This window comes from Phaseolus vulgaris, chromosome 6 (genome assembly GCF_051622355.1).
Source record: "Phaseolus vulgaris cultivar YP4 chromosome 6, ASM5162235v1, whole genome shotgun sequence".
Taxonomy (NCBI): domain Eukaryota; kingdom Viridiplantae; phylum Streptophyta; class Magnoliopsida; order Fabales; family Fabaceae; genus Phaseolus; species Phaseolus vulgaris.
The window spans coordinates 32496387-32517336 of NC_143503.1; the positions used below are offsets into that span (position 1 = coordinate 32496387).

General features: G+C 31.4%; 2 protein-coding genes across 7 annotated transcripts; both read left to right on the plus strand.

Moving 5' to 3' along the window:
• The first annotated feature begins 1873 nt into the window (after positions 1 to 1873).
• Positions 1874 to 15864, plus strand: LOC137832274 (DUF21 domain-containing protein At4g14240). 5 transcript variants are annotated; one of them, XR_016521348.1, is made up of 14 exons: positions 1960 to 2382; positions 2560 to 2636; positions 3018 to 3101; positions 3196 to 3309; positions 3746 to 3829; positions 3966 to 4037; positions 4698 to 4765; positions 5909 to 5996; positions 6096 to 6169; positions 6574 to 6946; positions 7057 to 7103; positions 7186 to 7267; positions 8133 to 8269; positions 15729 to 15864. XR_016521348.1 is itself a non-coding variant. In XM_068640336.2 (13 exons), the coding sequence occupies exons 1-13, from the start codon at positions 2160 to 2162 to the stop codon at positions 8202 to 8204; spliced, it is 1458 nt and encodes a 485-aa protein (XP_068496437.1). In that variant the 5' UTR covers positions 1957 to 2159; the 3' UTR covers positions 8205 to 8363. The 5 variants fall into 5 exon arrangements, 2 of the variants coding, with proteins under 2 accessions (XP_068496438.1, XP_068496437.1); XR_011084531.2 differs by lacking the exon at positions 15729 to 15864 and adding an exon at positions 7609 to 7673 and having other exon boundaries at positions 8133 to 8363; XM_068640336.2 differs by lacking the exon at positions 15729 to 15864 and having other exon boundaries at positions 1957 to 2382; positions 8133 to 8363.
• On the plus strand, positions 15791 to 20512 carry LOC137832276 (Serinc-domain containing serine and sphingolipid biosynthesis protein). 2 transcript variants are annotated; one of them, XM_068640341.2, is made up of 6 exons: positions 15791 to 16060; positions 16569 to 16829; positions 18131 to 18242; positions 18308 to 18482; positions 19350 to 19587; positions 20014 to 20512. In XM_068640341.2, the coding sequence occupies exons 2-6, from the start codon at positions 16697 to 16699 to the stop codon at positions 20304 to 20306; spliced, it is 951 nt and encodes a 316-aa protein (XP_068496442.2). In that variant the 5' UTR covers positions 15791 to 16060; positions 16569 to 16696; the 3' UTR covers positions 20307 to 20512. The 2 variants fall into 2 exon arrangements, with proteins under 2 accessions (XP_068496442.2, XP_068496439.2); XM_068640338.2 differs by having other exon boundaries at positions 15853 to 16060; positions 16593 to 16829.
• The last annotated feature ends 438 nt before the right edge of the window (positions 20513 to 20950 follow it).

Below are 20950 nucleotides of genomic sequence, written 5' to 3' on the forward strand. Positions count from 1 at the left end.
CTTTAACCTTGATATTTGTGGTAGTCATATGAATTCTGATTCGGCTACGATGGTGTTGAGATACTTCTCTTTCGGCCATTTTCCTATAATGGGCCTCATTCAAAAATTACCTTTGGCCTATTTGACTTGATAATTAATTTTCATTGATGAATGAAGAATCTATGACTGTTTCTTTATGCACCTCCATTGTTGTTGTGCCACCTCCATAAGTTTTTTATTCCAAAAATATATTTCTTTAATATTTTGAATTACATACTAGATTCGTAATTAGCTTCCGGATTATGTAATTCGAAAGCCTTTTGTGATTAGCTTTTGGATTACATAATTTGAATTTTTTTATATACATGAGATTAACTTCTGAATTGTATAATCTGAAAGTCTTTTTTCAGATGCGTGATTAACTTCCAAATTATATAATCCATAAATTTTTTCAGGATATAAGATTAGCTTCCGGATTGTGTAATCTATAAGTATTTTTTCAAATGCATGATTAGCTTTTGGATTACATAATCCAAAAGTCTTTTTTTTTATATGAGATTAACTTCTAGATTACATAATTCAAAAGTCTTTTATGATTATGAGATTAGCTTCCGAATTATGTAATTCAGAACATATCCATATTATATAATACATAGGCTTATGTTAAATCTATAAAAGACTAATGAGTTTTATAAATCTAAAAACACTTCCGAATCCCAAAATATCTTCCAGATTATGTAGGAGAGTGACAAATAAAGATAAAATAAGATTTTTAATAACATTACTTTTCGTTTCTGACAAAAAGTAATTCTATATGATTTATTAAATCAAGTTAAAAAATTCAATTTTAGGTAATAAGATTTTTAATAACATTACTTTTCGTGTGTGACAAAAAGTAATTCTATGAATATCATCGTTAAAATAAAATTTAATTAGATAAAGAAAAAGTATAGAGCTAGTTAATTGAATTCTATAGTTTACGTAGGATCATACCGGTAACTTGAAAACTTCAAATATTTATGGTCGATTGTGATTTGAAGTTGACTTGTGTTTGGAATGTTGCATAGTTTATCTCTGATATCTTTATTGGCATCATAAAGTAGAGTTCCTCAGATCTCCCTAAATATCAGACAAGTACCTGTAAAAGGTCTTATACTATATTCAATTTCTCATATTTTTTAAATGAAATTATTATTTTTAAAATTGTTAAACGAACATCTATAATCAATAATAAGATTTTATATACTTATTTTTTTTAAACTTTTTACCTTTTTAGTTTTTCATTTCTTTACTTTTATTAACCATTTTTTTTATATATACTAGAAATTATCAATGAATAAATTATCCGCAATAATGAAATATTGAAAATGTTCTTATTATATATATATGTATAAAAAAAATGAATGAAGATACTTTTTTTCATTAAGATAATTATTATGTATTTTTATCATTTTTGTTTTTTAACTAGATTTTTATCATGTTTTTTTACTTTTTACTTTTTATCTTCAGTTTTATTAACCAACTTCGTACTTTCCACAATACCCAATAGAAATTACCAACAATGATAGTATTTACCAGGATAGAATATTGAAAGTGATTTTTATTATATATTAAAATAATTAATAAAGATAGTTGTTTTTATAATTGTTACATCTGTAACGAATTGTAAAGAATCCACTTTTATAATTGTTGTTTTTTAAGTATATATTTTTTATGATTTAATCTTTTAATGATTTTTTTTTATTTTTATAATTATTATGGCGTTGTGCTTTCCCTAATCCAAATAATAACATTAATAATTCTATGTACCAAATTATAACGAACTAAAACTAATTTTTTTTGAAGGTCATTCCTTTGTAGTTAAAAAAAGATACACTTGAAAAAACAATTTCTTAATGGAACTTATCCATTTTCGTATTTTTTAAAAATATTATTACTTTTGCAAATACAAAAGTGGATTAGTATATTTTTGTAAAAAGTCTGAGATTCTGGTAGTCCAGTCCCGTCATCCACGTGTAAATTAGATCCACCGAATCCACGCAAAAGGTTATCGATTTCGCCAGGTGTTAAGAAGTTTGTTTGGACGTATAGCAGTTGCACTCTTGCATTTGCAGGCAGTAGAACAGAGCACAGAGAACAGAACAGAGAAAAGGAAGAAAAAGAATACGGAAAAATCGACGATGAATGTGGTGAATGCGTTAATGATGACTCAGGACCATTTCGGAGCACCTGAAGGCATACCCTTCGGATCCGTATGGTGGTTCGTCTACGCTGGAATCTCCGGCTTCCTTGTCATATTCGCCGGAATCATGTCCGGCCTAACCCTAGGTCTCATGTCTCTCGGTCTCGTTGACCTCGAGATTCTTCAGCGCAGCGGTTCTCCCTCCGAGAAAAGACAAGCAGGTTTTTCCTCTTCCTTTTTTCGTCGTCTACTCCATTTCTCTGTTTTCAGCGGTCGAATTTTCGAATAATCTTGTTAGATTACGTAATTTCGATGAACGCGCTTTTTGTAATTTAGTATAATTTTGTCGGATTACGTAACTAAGGAGTTGTACATAAAAAAGTTGTGTCCATATGCAGCTGTTATACTTCCTGTGGTTAAAAAACAACACCAGCTTCTTGTGACTCTGCTTCTTTGTAATGCTGCTGCCATGGAGGTAGGTAATTAGTTGGATTGCTAGCTCATTTACGTAAGAATTTTATTTCTAACTTGTTTGTTGGAGGAGAGGTTGTTATAATTAAGTAGATCAGTTTACTTTCATGCGATGTTTTTACGGGTGATCAATTTGAAACGAGGTCTCCTGTGAAACTAGCTTTTTGCGAATGGTTGTAGGTGCTTAAATTGAAACACTGCCGTGTTATGTAAGAAATGGATTAGACAGATTGATTAACCTGTTGAAAATGGTCACGTTGATTGGATTTGCTGTGATAGATGAATCTGCTTTTTGGATGTTGGAGACTTTGCTGAGTAATTGTATGCAATATATACTCTTTGCCTAACTTTTAAGCAGCTGTTGCTTTGAAACTTGCAATTGCAGGCCCTTCCAATATACCTAGATAAGCTGTTCAATCAGTTTGTTGCTATCATTCTCTCTGTGACTTTCGTTCTGTTTTTCGGAGAGGTACTCGGTTTTGTTTTATTTCATGGTTGTGGTTTAGCATCAACATTTGTATGCAATGAATATTATAGGCTCCTTTTTGCCCCTCTGGTTTCAGGTTATTCCGCAATCAATTTGTAGTAGATATGGCCTTGCTGTAGGTTCTAACTTCGTATGGCTTGTCCGAATTTTAATGATAATCTGTTATCCAGTTGCTTATCCCATTGGAAAGGTAATTAATCATATATTGGATAAATTAGCATATTTTCTAGTATATGAACAATTGATGCAGTTGATTACGCATCAACCCGTAGAGGTCATTTTTCTTTGTATTCTATTGTATGCTATATAACTAAGTAGAGGATGAAAAAGTGAAAATTAATAGCATTTCATCTTATGATCTTTCCATGAAACTTCACTTTGGAAAATCGTGTGTACAAGGTTTTTTCTAGTCTTTATTTCCTTACCATGTAAGCAAATGAGTATTAATGAAGTAGGATGCCTTTGGTCCAACACCAGATCATTAGGCTCGTCTTTTTGGGCAGTAATAGTCCTTTGAAAAAAAAAATAAAAAATAAATAAATAATATATATATATATATATATATATATATATATATATATATATACATACATACATTTTCCTTTTCTCACTGATATTTGTTCCAGGTTCTAGACTGGCTATTGGGGCATGATGAGGCTTTATTTAGGCGAGCTCAGTTAAAAGCTCTTGTCTCAATCCATGGCAAGGAGGTATGAAAATAATATGTTTTAGTATGAATGATTAGTTGAGGGATCTGTGATGTCAAAATGTGTAAAAAATTATCCAATTATTACCATTGTAGTCATTGCTGTTTGATTCAGAAATGTCGAACTTTCTTGTTTTCAGGCTGGGAAAGGTGGAGAGCTTACGCATGATGAGACAACAATTATAAGTGGAGCTCTAGATTTGACTGAAAAAGTAAACAGCACATTTCCCAGATGATATATTTTGAATATCAACATATCATCAATATTTCATAGGACATAATGACAGTACAATATAATTTGAAATATGAGATTCGTGTTTATAGCCTATCTTGTAACTTTATAATTTCAACACAACTTGAAGATGATGGAATGTGGAAACATGTGATGGTTGCTTCATGGATTTGATAATATCTAACTAGTTCTAGCGTGTGGGAATTCCCATTATGGGAATCTTTATGAGAGTAGAATTCCCTTTCAACATGCATCAGGATGTCAGAAACACCTTATCTGATTGCACTGTTAGTGTCTTCTGTTTTGGAATACTGGGAAAGATAAAGGGGTATTGGACATGGAATTGAAGGTACACGGGTATAAGCAATGCTTAAAGAGTGTCTTATTTTTTAAAATACTCTTTAGGCCTATCGAAGTATGACTTATTCTTGGTGCAAATTTTTCCATTCACTTCCCATGGTCTTGTATTCTCTAAATTATATATTGTCCTTTGTACTAAAGTCTTCTCTTTGTTTTACCTTAGTATTAGTTATCATGCTGTACTATTTTGACTTGTGCATGATATATTTTATACATCTGTTTTAGCAGCATACTTCTGTACAACTTTCCTTTCTCCAAATATTGATTTCTTTTTTACCAGACTGCTGAAGAGGCCATGACCCCTATCGAATCAACTTTTTCTTTGGATGTTAATTCAACATTGGACTGGTCAGTATGCATCTCCCTCTATCTTTTGGATTGAATTTGTGTTTTATTGTTCTTTGGTTTTTCCCTTAGTTTAGTTCTTATAATAGTGTGTAGAGATTATTGTGATTGTTATTCAGTGTGTGTGTGTTTTCAATGAAATAAATGTTTGTGTTGGGCTAAATAGACTTTTCAACAATGTAATATGACCAAATAGACAAGATGCAGGAAATCTAGTATATGAACTAGTCGATTGAAGATTGTAAAGGGACAATTGTTAAAATCAGCCTAAAAAGCCACAATTCTTAATTAATGTTCATGCTTGTATTCAGGTATTTGAGATATTAAGAAGAAAAGTCTAAGTTGCACCTCTTGGCACTCAGCTGCATATTATATATATTTGTGTGTGTAATGTATACATATTTGTGTGTTGGAGATCCCATAGCCACAAAAAGAGCAATGAGTACATTGAAAGAAAATAAAACAGAACAGACTGTGCCTATAGATAACAGTAGGCTACAGTTCAGAATAGGCTAAGAGAAAACAGTTTTTTACAATTACAAGGACATATTATATATTATCTTAAGTATCAATTTAACAAGGTGAATGTTTCACAAGTGACTTCAATGCTTTTCCTATTTCCTAACTGGGTTGTTCCCTTGTCTGACATACTTCTCATTAGTTCAAATACTAGCAACTAATGGATGCATTACCCAAGTTATGAAAAACATAGAACTGAGAGATCATGGTCAGAAATTTTTATACTTGTTGATTTACTTATTAAATCACTTATTATAGCTGTAGCCTGCTAAGATTGATCAATTCAACTGACAGGGGTGAGTTTAGTTGGCAGTCAAGTAACTTATTTTTGGTCACAAAGAGGGTGAATAGGTTGTAAATAGTTTATTGAAATTTGTTTGAAAAATGGATCTTTGACTGAAGTGGAATTTATTTGCTTACTTTTATAAGGACTTTTAGGTTGCTGAAGATATATTTATTTTCTACTGCACTTTCTGGAACATATTCTGTAGTTATTATCTCCCTCAAAATAAGTAGGACCTGAAGTCAGTTGCATACTGAGAGTAGAATTATTGGCTACGAAGTAGATCTATGTATTCACTCTTGCAAATTTCACCCCTTTAACCAGTGTTGTGAATCTCAAATCAGGGAGGCAATGGGGAAAGTTCTTGCACGTGGGCACAGCCGAGTTCCTGTCTATTCTGGAAATCCAAAAAACATTATTGGGCTTCTACTGGTGGGTGTTAAATCCTCCCCTGTAGACTTTAATTTAGTGTATCCCTTTTAATTACTTTCTATATTCTCTTTTCTTCACGTAAATTCTATTTAAAATTAGGTCAAAAGTCTTCTCATTGTACGGCCTGAAACAGAGACACCTGTCAGTGCTGTTTCCATCAGGAGAATCCCACGGTACATTTGTTGTCAAGGAGTAACTATGCTAAATTTTTAAATGGAGTCACAATGAGCTAAATTTTTAAATGGAGTCACAATTGTGAATTTTAAATCTTTGATATACCCTTGTGGAAGAGCCTTTTGGCCTTCCAACAGGGACAAAAAAACACTATCTCATTTAACTGATCCTGAAATTTAGTTCAATTAAGAATTGGGGTGTTAAGGATCAAATTCCTATCCGTTTAGTTATAAAGTCTACCCTTGTCAAGAATCAAGTCTCCTAAAAGCACAAGGGGATTAGATATCAGGATGTGAATATTTTCATGTCTTTAACTTTTGATCTATTAATTTATATTTGTTATTTTCTTTAAATCTAATTTCAATATAGGGAATATGTGGAATGTTTTATATTTTTTTTACAGAGTTCCTGCGGATATGCCTCTTTACGATATACTGAATGAGTTTCAGAAGGGCAGTAGCCACATGGCTGCTGTTGTTAGGGCTAGGGGGAAAGGAAAGTCTATTCCTGAAATAACTGGTGCAGAGACATCTGAAAGAAACAAAGGGGTTGCTGGGGATTCACAATTGACTATTCCATTACTTCTGAGGCAGGAAGGGAAGACGGAAAGTGTTGTGGTTGACATTCATAAGTTTTCAAGGCCTTCAAGCATAAATAAGTCTGCTGGTTTGCAACATAGTGATTCCACAACAAATGGATCCTTTTCGGATAATATTGATGATGGTGAAGTGATTGGTATTATCACATTAGAAGATGTATTTGAAGAACTTTTGCAAGTAAATTACAGTATTTTGAGATACGCCCCCATCGTCGGTACACACTAGTTGATGGAAACCACATCTTTCTTCTCTCAAACTATTGATTCCATGTGTTTCCAATGATGCAGGAGGAGATTGTGGATGAGACAGATGAATATGTTGATGTTCACAAGAGGTAATTTTTCAAATCTTAATCTGCTGACTAGTATGAAACTGCTGTAAATTAGAATTTGAATGTTACCTATTTTATATTTTAGAATACGTGTGGCTGCTGCTGCAGCTGCTTCTTCAGTGGCACGGGCTCCATCAATCCGAAGATTGACTGGTCAAAAGGGAGCAGTAAGTGATAAACTATTAGTCCTTTTAAAATAAATGATTTTAATGTCTATTTTATGTTTGTCATAGAATTGGATTTTTTTCATTCTGCTTGAACGAGAAAAATGTTCATTTTATGGGGAGTTGGATGAGGGAGGTTATGCAGGGACCAACCCAGCACCACAGGTTGAGTTCATAGGTGACTCAATGCTACTAACATTTGTCCCGAGCTAAGAAATTGCCGACCCTGCTCAACCCGTTTAAGTGTGTTTGTTTGCCACTTAAAATCTGGTGCTCACCTTGTCATTAAACTAAATGTGAAAGAAAATTATTGATGGCTCATGGACTGTGACCTATTTTAACAGTTATAGTTTGGATCGACATTTCGGCATATGGCCTACTTCTCATGCAACCGTGAATGATTTTGTAGGTATGCTAGGTACATTGAAATGATTTATATCTTGTTATACTTTTTCCCATGAAAGGCTTCATTGTATGACATCAGAATTAAAATGAATTTAAAACTGATGGTTTCAATGAGGACATTAGTGGTTTTTAGTTTGATTATGAAATTTGCATGCCCATATATATATATATATTGAAAATTACAACAGTCAACCACTTTGAAAGTAAGGATAAGTTGCATATTTCCCGACCCTCCGAAATTCTAATAAGTTGAAGTTAATTTCTTTAGCGTCAAGTAATATGAGATGAGTTATGTATATCATAAAATTTAAATTTTTTTAAGCCAGAAAGTTAGCTTAATTGTTGGGAATGTTATAACTTCAGTTTATTGAAAAGTTCTGTCTGTAATTCCTGCACAGACGCTCAATCTTTGTTTATTTTTGTGGCAACAAGTAATTTTTTGTCTTGATTTTTAATCATTCAGGGAGGCCAAAGTAAGACAGGACTGACTCTGAAGAAATCTGCTGAGAACGATGGATCGAATACAAGGCCATAGTGAGCTCTTTCTCCTATGGGGAGGGGATATTATACTTCCTTTTTTGTGCATAAATAGTACCAAAGGTAAGGATATGGTCATACGGTGATAAATGTTACATCTGCTAGTCAATATCTACCCTTTTCCTGGAAAAATAAATCTCTTACATAACTTTCATTATTCATGCATTCAAACTTTGTAGAAGTACAAATTTCATTAATAAATGATAAAATAAGCTATAGCTATGAATAAAAAATATATAAATTTTCTTTACTTTTTAAATTCACTCAAATAATCTAAATAGATGCTTTGTAATATTTTTATACATAATCAATTGTGTATATTCATACTTTATTATTTAAATTTATTATGAGTTTTTTTATAATAATAATAATAATAATAAATACTAAAAGCAAAAAATAAAAAATCCTACTTTTTTATTCATTTATATTCACTTTAATCATTTTTTTTTTTTTACTTTTCTTGTGTTTCTTTGATACCCTTATGTTGTGTTTGTTTTTGGATAGTTAGTATACACAACGCCCTTATGTTGTGTTTTGTTTTTGGTTAGTTAGTATACACAACGCAAATAATTATGTTCGTTTATATTCACTGATATTTGTGGATTTGTGAATGAGGAAATATACTGAAATAGGTTTTCTCCACATGTCTTCAAAGATTTATGAAGAAAATCATATAGATTATGCTAATTAATCGTATTACTCTTGAATTTTTCAAAGCAATTCTTGAAAAAAATATATTAAATATTAAATAAATTTATGTTATAAAATTATTTAATAATATTAATAATAATAATAAATATAATTATAATAATAATAATAAATATTTATAATAAAATATTATATAAAAATATTATTATTTAATATAGAAATAATTTTAAATATTTAAATATTATTTATTTTTATCAAAAAAAATTAATAGCTTTTTATAATTAGGTCATTTATATTTTTTTAAATGAAATATTTCATTAGTAATATTTTAAAATAGATTTTATATATAAACATAAATTAATAAATATGAAATTATTTTATTTATTATTTCAATTATAATATTAAATTAATATTTTTTTTATATAAATATATATAAGTAACACCATTTTAACATAATTGATTATTTTTACTATTATAATTTGAATATAATTAATTTTGAATTTTTTTTGCAAATTATTATTTTAAAAAGTGTAAAGTTTAATTCTTAAAAATCTTTTCATTTTTCTTTTACAAAATTTATATTAGTTTTCAATTTTCTTCTCATCTCATAAATAGTATTCCTATATATTATATAGACAGTACAACACGCTTGGAAATAGCATTAGTGTCGTATCATCCACCATTACACTTTAAGCTGATTGGTGTTTTTGTTATATTTTGCTTTTAGTTTCGACATTTTTTTTTTCATAAATTGATTCAATTTTGGTTGCATAATGCTGAATACATCGAAATCTTGAAATAACTTAATTACTGGTTTGTTTAGTACAGGGAGTTAAAAAAAAAGTGCCTGAAACCAAAATGATGATCCCCTATCAATTTAATCGAATTAATGCCATTTAATTTTTTAGAGTTAAATATATTTTTTATTCTTGTATTAAAACATAAAATTGATTTTTATTAATTTTATTTCTAATCCAAATTTTTAGACTATCCAAATTTTTAAACTATCTAAATAGTTGGTATTACTACAATCAAAACAATAATAAATTAAAAAAAATAAAAATCATTAAAAATAAAATAAATTATTTAACCTACAGTATGATCATTCCAATCATTTATTTAAAAAATATTTAATATTTGAATAATTTAAAGTTTGAATAAAAAAAATTAACTCTTTTTTACAAGTATTTGAATAATTTAAAGTTTGAATCGAAAAACAAAAATTAACTTTTTTTTATCAGCATTTAATATTATTTTGTAATAGACTTAATCGCCATGTTAACCGACTTTAGTTTCTTTTTTGTTGCACTCGTCTAAACAAGTAAAGATTTATTTATTTTTTCCATCCTATTGCTTTCATTCATCAAAATAACAATCTTTTTATCCTTTTTTCTTTTATTTTATAATTTTCTTCATATTTTTTCCTTTAAATAGAGAAAATATATATGTTCACATAAATCAATGAAGTTAATTAAAGTGGCAAGAATATTGATTAGCAAAAAAAAAATAAGTTGGATCAAATGCAGATATCTGTTCTTTAAACATATATCTACAAATTTGATTTCATATATGTAAATATAAAAGAAAAGTATGAGGTCAAGTCCTTAATTAAATATTAACACTTCAAGAGATTATATTTAACTCTGCACAAAAGAATAACACAAGTTCAAAGAAAACAAAGAATGTCATGGTTGATTTCAACCGGTAAAAAACACTAGTGACAGAGTACAAAACTTTTTAAATGAATGGGAAGAAAAGATTATCTAGATATTTGTTTCCACATATATTGAAAATTCAAAATTACAAAATGCTTGGTGAGAGAGTCAACAAAAACAATCCCCATAAAGTCAAAGCAAATTCTTTCACTGGTGTCTACTTCTGCAGCCTTCTGCTATAAGCAGTGCACTAAAATCCTGGACTATTATTGGACTGTTTCTTCCTGCACCTCCATATTTTCTTCTGCCACCTCCATCCACAACATGAAAATACATTTTTGTCTTTATTGTGTCACCCCATAGAGTAGTTTCTGGATTATGTAATTTGGAAACTCATTTGAAAAAAGACTTCCGAATTATCTAATCTAGAGAATAATCATGTATCTGAAAAATGGCTTCTGGATTATGTAATCCGGTAGCTAATTACAAATTTGAAAAATGACTTCCGAATTACGTAATCCAAAATATTATAAAGGGACTTTTTTGAAATTTGAAAACTTATGGAGGTTAGAGAAGAATGTATGGAGAGGAAGACTCCTATTAGAGAAAGAAGAGGAAAAGAAAAGAACTAAGCAACTTTTGATAATATTACAACATACTTATATTTTCAAACCTACTTGATTGAGTGAACCATGCTTCTGAATTGGCTTCTATACCTTTTGCACAAAATCAGAAAGCTCAACAGCATACCCTTTTGAGGATCTTTCCCTTAATCATCAAACACCTTCATAACCGCTCCTGCCACCTTAGAAGGATCACTATACACCTCCATATGATATAAAATCTAGTTTTCTGCTCCCTAAAGAGCCTTGAGAACCGTTTCCATAACTGAAACTTGGGAGATCTCCATGACAAGAAATGTCCTGCCATGCAGTAAATGCCTAGACAACATAGACGTTTATCACTTGATGTAATCTCTATATATATAGAAAGAAGGTAGTGGAGAAACTGAGAAATTGAGTAGTAGGTGTGTGTGGCTTGAATAGGCTGAAATGGAATCTTTGATGTCAAAGTGGTCTCTGTCACATTGTCCCCCTCCCAAGGTCACTTGAAAAGGACTTGCTGAATTCATACTTATAGAATTACCAACGCTGTCCGTATTTGCCTATATGTTATCTACCACCTCTCTGACTTTATAGAGTATATTCACATAACAAGGGCATTGGTGCATTTATTTATTATTTGTTTCATCATTGCTTTGTATGTATTCTCTTAGATAGTTTCAATATACAATTAAAAGTAGTTTTCTATTATAATAAAAATATCGATCACATTGTATGGCAAGGATTTCACCACTGACAGAGAAGCATAAAGCATTTACAAGTAAAAACTGCGAATTACTTTTGTATGAAGATGTGAAAAATATACAAGTATATTATATACACATTCTTGAAATATGAAGTCTGTTCTGACCGTCGTATCAAGGACATTAACTTTTAAATACCAATAGCAGTCCTATCTAAGTAACATCAGTTTCTGCTGGAATGAGTGGTTTTAAGCATGTTCAAGAAGTGAGACAAGACACATAAGACATGCACAAGCAAGGAATTACCGCAAAAAGTTCCTTTGAATATATTATTTTCCATTTATATGTTTCTGAGACAGCACAAACACATACTGGAAAGATAGTTGCTCCAAAAAGCGAGATTGAAAGAGAGAATTTACACTTCTGAGTTGATTTTAAAACCTCAAGTGCAGTCTGAAAAAGTTAGATACAAATGATGATTGGTTGCTAAGGATAACAGTCAAATAGAGTAATCCACTGAGGTAGATACATACAGAACCTAAACCTGATTGAAAATACTTCAAAAAGTGTTTTTGGCTAAGAGTACTTATGCCAATTAAGCAGCATAGAGATACAAATCCTCATAATATAAAGCTTCCCCCTCTGTTGCTGCACGATTCTCCTCCACTTGGCATATCTTCTTCCACCCATGTTTCTCATCATAAAAGTCTCTAATTGCATAACATGTGTTACTTGATCGGTTGCTAGAACTAACTGGCAAGGCACACAATTTATGGAAGGTTAAAATCCGATGTGGCAAGAGGGAATATGCGAATTTGATTCACATTTAGACTTGCAATGCCTCATCCAATGATAAGACTCCACCTGTGTTTGAATTGGATACCATACACGTGCCTCCAAATTTCATCTTAAATGCATAGCTTTTTAGTTTAATAATACCGGCCATTGGTGATTGTCCTTTCCATAGAAAAGTTTAACAAGTACACAAGCATTACCCTTATCTTAAACAGTGACTAACCTCACATCATTATCCTCTCAAACATCAAGGGTCTCTTTAACTTCCTTCTTCAAGAATTTCAAATGAGAGACACATGCGAGGGCTTGTTTTTTACACCAGCCTTGGGCGAAGATGCCAAAACTTCACGTGAGATCCACACTATGCAGTCTCTTGGGCCATAATGGGGAGCTTAGTTTGTTCTTCCTCAAACAGGTGAAGCATGTGATTAGTAAGCTTGTCAAATAATGTCTCACTGTTTTGGAAAAGATTGAAAAAAGGAAACGCTCCGCGTATCTTATCTTAAAGCAGAAGTATCATAGATAAGATATCTATTAGTATACATGTAACTAATCTTTGTGGACCTTAAGGATTTAATCCACTGAAATCCAGCTATCATGGGGCCTAGTAAAATAGTCATGGTGAAATTTGAGCCACTGAGAGGACTAGGAATAGTGTTTCACCAATGAGAGCAATGCACATGGAAGCCAGTTGCTGAATGGTGAGTATCAGCCATGGGGACACATTACTTCAAGGGTTGGAATTTTGTGCTGTTTTTTCATCCGAAATGAAAGAAAAGAAAGCTCCAGGCTGGTGGAAAGTCTCACACTGTGCCTTCAATTTGTTGGCTGTCTTGTGAAATGCAATAATGAGCAGAGAGTAAGATTATATTTGCAGTTCATGATGTGACTAACTGAGACTACACAAGAAAAGTACTGTGTCAACATTCTTTTTAGATAAACATCGTGCATGCAGAGGAGTTTTAATCCGTGTGTCAGGAAAACCTGTTTATCAGAGTGATAGAGAAAGATACTTTGTCCCATTCAATTTGGAACACATTTCTAGACATGGAATGGAACTGAATAATGAGCACGTATAGAAGTTTTGTAATAGATCAGAATGATCCTTAACAAACAAAGTCAAAGGTTTATAAATACTAAAAGCAACCTTTGTTTTTGCATGTATCTATACCATCATCCCATACCTCAGAAGGTGGAAGTCTTTTTAAAAATCCTATCATATTCTTGATCCTTTTGAACATCATATTTCTAATAGATTTAGCATTCATGAATCAAATTAGTAATACAAGTAATATACTGTAGAAAAAAGATAATTGGCAATACAATGAGTTTTCTTAAGTGGTGAGAAATATATATCAGTTATCCTCTTAAACATATAAGTAAAAGAGTTTGTGTGACCTATTAGGGATACTAATGAGTGGTAGATGGGGTGATGGTAGCATATATAAATGAGCAGTGAGTTAGAGATTGTAGTATTTGGCTAGAGAATTGCAATTATGTGAGGAGTGTGATTAGTCATTCACATGGATATGCTGGAGAAGGGTTGTTTAGATCTGAGACTGAACTATCAGAGAGCAGAGTAAACAGGTTCTACAGGGAAAGAAGAAAATTGATGTTTCAGTAATTATATTGGTCATTTGCAGGCTGGCGGCTGCAGGTTTCCACTCATGTCATTCAAATTTGTGATTTTCATGTTCTCTTCTCTGTTGCTTTTCTCTATTTTCACCTTATCCAAAACACAATACATGATACTGCATTATGTCCTCTTTCTTCATCAATTAAGTTTTTACTCATAAATATAATAAAGTATTTATATTTTTATTATAATATAATAAATAAATAAAATAGTTTTTAAGTAAATTCTTTTAGTATTTAGTAATTAATTTTATGGAAAACTTTAAATTTAATCAATTAACTTGTGTATTAATGTTAGTATATTTTATTTTTAAATTTGGGATGTGAGAAAAACTGTCCATAATTTTGAATATTATTTTTAATTTTGTAAAATAATTACTTCACAAATAATCATATATCATTTATATTATTTTTTATTAAATTTTAATCAATGATATTTTGATGATTTATTATATTAGTCAATTGATTTAATTTTTTATTTTATTTTATCAATCAAATTAACTACAATTTTTTCATTCACTTTTCACTTTTTTTCCTTTCACTTAAATTATCTCACTTTCTACTCTCTTTCTCTTCTATTCTTTTGAATCACAACCTTTGGTATAAATTCACTATCTATGTTAGCTCTTATTTTGGTTTCTCTACGTAACTTCCTTACACGGTTACTAGTTTTACCGTGTATCTAAATTTTGGCATTTTTTTTACAGTGTTGCATGATTTACATCATAGTTTATATATAAATATTCCAATTACCTATATTCAAATATATACGTAAATATTTAACGGTCTACTTAATAAAATTAATTAAAACTAAAAAAAATACAACAAATGTACAAAAATAAGATATATTTTCTATTGAACAAAACATTTTAGATGAAAAAGTAAAATTTACCTAACATATTTTTGTTTTAATATAATTATAAAAATTTAAAATCAAATTTGAAACTTTATTTATGTAACAGTGTTGTAGAAAATAATGAAGTTAAATACTTAATATGGAAAACGTAGCAGAATTTAATGAAAAGTGGTATGCTTCTTAAAAACGTTTTTATTTAAAGCGAATATCCAGTTTATAATCTAAATGCAGATGAAAAAGGTGGAATTTCTTAGATGCATACTTATTTGTTAGTTTATTTTTCATATTATCATTTGCACTAAAAAAAATAATTTATACACTATTCATTATTAAATTATATTTATACATAATCCTTCACGGAACGGGATTTTACTTTTTATTTAAAAATAGAAGGTTCTGTATCTAGTTGTGTTTAGTCACTTGTATTTAATTGAATTTGTTTCAAGGCTTAAAAATGTATAAAAAAAAATAGATACAGATAATAACTTTAGTTTATCTGTTGAGAATCGAAAGTTTAATATTTTTTACATAAATTTTGATTAGTTGAAAATAAGAAAAAAAAGGACAAAGTTGTTTAAAGAGTTATTTTAATTATTTTTTATAAAATGTTTTTGCTTAAACGACAAGGGGAAGTTGTCAAACGACACAAGCGAAGCTGTGAACAGAAGCAGTGTCCGTTAAATAGAACAGAAATCGATCATCACTGTGAAAGGAGAGAGAAAGCGTGAAGGAGAGGATTTATCTACCTCAACCATCAGTCGTCGTCATCGTCGTCGTCGTCAGCATGTCGTGTTGTTTTTCTTGCTGCGCGTCTCTGACGTGTGGTCTCTGTACCTCTACTGTATCTTGCATCTCCCAAAAATCCGCTAGAATCGGTTACTGTGGTCTCTTCGGTGCATCTCTGATCGTTTCGTGGATCCTCAGAGAAGTTGGAGCGCCCCTTTTGGAGAAGTTCCCATGTATTTTTCATTCCTTTTCTAAATCTTTCAACTTTCATCTTAATTTCCCATTGGGGGTATTTGTGTTCATCGTTACCCGAAATTTATTGGAAATCACGTAATTTTGTAGGTTCTGCTTCATATTTAGTGAACTCCACTTGTGATTATGTAGCTCCTACTAAATTTTAATCAATATTAGAGCATGTGTAAGAAGATGTTGTTGTAGTTTCGAATAAGTTTTAATCAATAAAAGAAAGAGGTTGTTAGAGAATGAGTAGCTAGCAGCAGTAGTACTTGTGAACTGATAGGTTGAATTTGTCTTCGTGGGAAGCCTCATTCTCCCCGTGTCTAGTTTTATGATTCAAGTTATCGGATAAAAGGTTGAATTTTTTGTCAAATGGAAACATATAGAAAATGATAAAGTGTATGTTTGGTTTTGAGAATATTTTAAGTGTTTTATTATCATCATCATTATTACTATAAGGTGTGTGGAATAAATATTGAATATTTTTCCTTTATAATGTGCTAGTGGTATATTAATTCTTAAATACAGGGATTGGTTCATCCGATACCCACACGAAGGATTGGTATCAAGTACAAGCAGTTCTTCGAGTGAGCTTGGGAAATTTCTTGTTCTTTGGTATCCTAGCCCTTCTTATGATTGGCGTAAAAGACCAGAATGACAGGCGTGATTCATGGCACCATGGTGGTTGGCCTGCAAAATTAGTGGTCTGGCTTTTGCTTCTGGTCCTTGCATTCTTCCTTCCTGATGCCATAATATTAGTATATGGTATGTTTTGTAGGCTTTACTCTCTTGCTGTCAATTCTTAGTGACATTGGTGATTGAATATCCAGTCTTACTTGAATAATTCAATTTATCAGATTGTATTTTAAATTGAAAAGTAGTTCTTAAAGAGGTTTTATGGCTATATTTCATGACTCTGAAACTGAATTCCAGATGTTTATACCCTCATCTCCCCAACACACATCACAATTTTTGTTTGAGTTTCATTCTGATGCATTCTCAATGTAAAACTCTGTTAGCCTATCAACCAATCTTGACACTTTATTTAATAAGTCTAACTTTGTTAACAACTGCATGGTATATCTAGTTCGTTACATTATGTGGTGACATATCATTTGATGCAAGCGCAAAGCTGTTTTACACTTATATTACATCTAAATCAAATTCATTTTCTTCTGGGTCATAGATTTGTTCTTTTGTCCCTTGTATAGACACCGGACTTGAAAAAAGTTCATGATCAGCTTAACTTAGAATTGGTTTGTTTCAAGGAGAATAAGATGTCATTTGCTATTGTTAGAGATCCCATATTAACTAGAGATATGATTAAATTATAATATATAGTGAGTGCAAGTCTCTCTTCACCAAATCGGTTGTGAGATTGAGTTAGGCTTTAGGTCCACTTTCTAAGATGATATAAGAACTTATTAAGGGTTTATCTTAGCAATGTTTATTGGACCTATTGTGTCACCAACTATGAGACCTCCACTATGGCTTTAGCAATATATAGTGCCGCTATGGCTTTTATTCATCCCCCATTTTGACCCCTTGCGGCCACTATGCTAAGCTGCTCTGCTACCATGCAGTGCCCTGTCCACCCTGCTTCGCAACCATAGCAGTGCTATTTAAAACCTTGCTTGCCCTTGTGCCTAAATACTGGACATGGGCAGGTGGCCCAACACCAAGACTGGTTAGATTTGGATATTACACTGAAAATGGATTGAGTCTAACTCTAACCCAAATGTTAGCTCAAGAGGGGAGGATTGCCAAAGGATTATAAGTTGTATTTGGGTGAATGTGACACATCTTAATAGCAACAAGCTAATCTCTTAATTTTCAGGTTTTACTATTGAATGTATGATATCACAGGTTAATATATAGGAATCTGTTTTGTTAAAGTTTTTCATCTTGTTAGTGTGGTTTATTATGCTGTCTGATTGCATATTATCTATATAGAATAGAACTGTATGGGAGGTCTGAGTTCTGAATGGGTTCTCTTTTCAGATTTTTTTCCTCCAATGGGGACCCTAATTTTAAAATTGACATGAGCATAACTGTAATATTTACAGGATTCATAGCAAAATTTGGGGCTGGCTTGTTTTTATTGATTCAAGTGATAATCTTACTTGACTTTACTCACTCTTGGAATGATGCATGGGTTGAGAAAGATGAACAAAAATGGTATGCAGAATTTCTGGCCCCATAGTTTTAATTTTTCCTTTGTTCTAATAATTTTTGTTGGTTAGGTATATTGCTTTACTTGCTGTATCAGTCGGATGCTACATTGCAGCATTTACAGTGTCAGGAATCCTTTTCATTTGGTTCAACCCTTCTGGATATGATTGTAGCATCAATATCTTCTTCCTTGTCATGACCATGATTCTTGCTTTTGTGTTTGCCATTATCGCCTTACATCCTACGGTAAAGACTAGAAATTCTTTTAGTAATAGAAATTTTAATATTTTTAGCTTTCTGTGAATGAGTTAATAATTGACAATGAGCAAACAATCTATACATATAACAATGATGCACTGGTAAAAATTTGGAAGATGTAGCTTAATGTTGAGGAAGAAATGTCATGAAAGAAACATCATCTGAAATATAATTCTTTTAATGAATGCCATGTGCCTTTCTCTTTTATGGACGTCTGTCATATTTAAATGTATCTGTTGCTTTGTGCTTACTATCTTGATATATGTATCAAACTAGTTAATCCTCAACCTAGTAGCTGTTATGCCTGTCTCTTTTCTGGCAATGTTTATTTGTAGCAGTGATTGTAAGTTTAAAATTCAACATTCCTCTCTCCAACCCTCTTTTATCCTTTGAAATAAAATTCTATGGATTTTTGGTATGATATGTAAAATTGAAAAATGGCAGATATAATCAGTTTTGGTCAGGAGTATTACCAGCAGGTGATACCTCTGTTAACATATCTATCTTACCAATTAGAGCAAAATGATTTTTGAATGTAAAAATTAGATAAGATTCTGGTATCTAGCCTGTTTTAATGAAACATTAGTTATCATATTATTATTCACCCACAAATAAGAAATATTTTCGGTGTCTGGTGTCTGTTAGTGTGGGAGATTGGTTAGATAGGTTGAGATAATAAGATCAGAAAATTATTTTAAATAATGCCCTTCTATTTTCTCAATTTTATTTGGTGTCTTGGGAATTATATTTGATTGGTTTGCAAGGAGTGTTGTCCTTGGTTTCATCAGTGTGCATTTGTGTACTAATTTATTTTTTATTATTGAAAAATGAATAATAGTCTGAGTGCAAAAACAGGTGAATGGAAGCTTGTTGCCTGCATCTGTGATGTCCCTTTATTGTGCTTATGTGTGCTACACGGGTCTTTCTAGTGAACCTCGTGACTATGAATGCAATGGTCTCAACAAGTCCCGAGCTGTTAGCACAAGTACCCTCGTTCTTGGCATGTTAACAACAGTTCTATCAGTGCTGTATTCGGCCCTTCGTGCTGGATCTTCCAAGACATTCTTATCACCACCATCATCACCTAAATTAGGTAATAAAACATGTTTGAAATCCTTTATGATCTCTTATCTTATGATGTCTGTGTTGTTATTTTGAATTGTGCATTTGATTTAACTTATTTTGAAGATACTCTCCCCTCTTCCCCACTGGTCTGAGAGTTTTTGATACAATTGTCTATTTTGCCAAAAAAAGGTTCTCCCAAATATGCAAAATTTTATCCTCTTTGGGAATGTAACAGTCGAATTTGGACTAGAAAAAACTGGAAATCAGTCCTCTGACAGGTCAAGTTTACTTAACAAGTCATCCAAGAAAACATTGATTGATAAAAAGTGATCAAATGAGATACAAATGCACTTATTTATTTAGAGTTTACTGAACAAAATTGTAACCAACATATTTGAGTCCAAATAAACCTGTTATCCTGGTTATGTCTCATTTTGCATGTTATATATTTCAGGTGAGAGCAAACCTCTTCTTGAAGAAGCAGAAGAAGGAAAGGCAAAGAAAGAGGAAAAGGAAGCACGACCAGTTAGCTATTCGTATTCATTCTTCCACCTCATATTTGCCCTGGCTAGCATGTATTCAGCCATGCTTCTCTCTGGATGGACCAGCACATCGGAGAGTTCAGATCTCATAGATGTTGGTTGGACCTCAGTATGGGTTCGAATCGGCACCGAATGGGTTACTGCTGTATTGTATATCTGGTCTCTCACGGCCCCTTTGTTCTTCCCTGATCGTGAATTTGCATAGTTCTCTTCTCACATAAATTACCACTACTTTATGACATTCTCCATGGTTGGTCTTTGGGTATTGTAAGTTATTTATGACCTTCTGTGTCTTCATGCTGGAATCTTGTGTGTTGCTTGCAATACATGATATATGTATATAGATTCACCCCTTCATGTCAGATGTAATACATTTTATTGTATTTTTCAAAGTTTATCTTATTTCTTTAATTATGTACACTGCTGAATCTAAATCCGATATAAATAACTTTGTAGTTTATGGTCGACAACACATTCCACCCTTCCTTTCTAAATTGAAGTCCACTATCTTATGTATGATTTACTTCCTCACACTTCAGCTCCTTGTCAAGATGTCAGTAGTGTCAATTCTCAGACAATGTCATTACTACAAACAATTAAAATATACATATAAGTAAATTATTAATTATTAACTATTTTTAAATATAAAGACAAATTTGTAATCTTATTTTTTTATCAATTAAAAGAATTAAAATTTCATTACATCTATCATTATATTCATAAATTTTCTCTTCATTTTTTCATTCTATTTATCTTAATACAAACAACTTTATTTTTCTCACAATAATTTTTTATTGATCCAAATCAAAGCATTAATATTTAATAAAATTGATGAGAAGTAGTAAAATG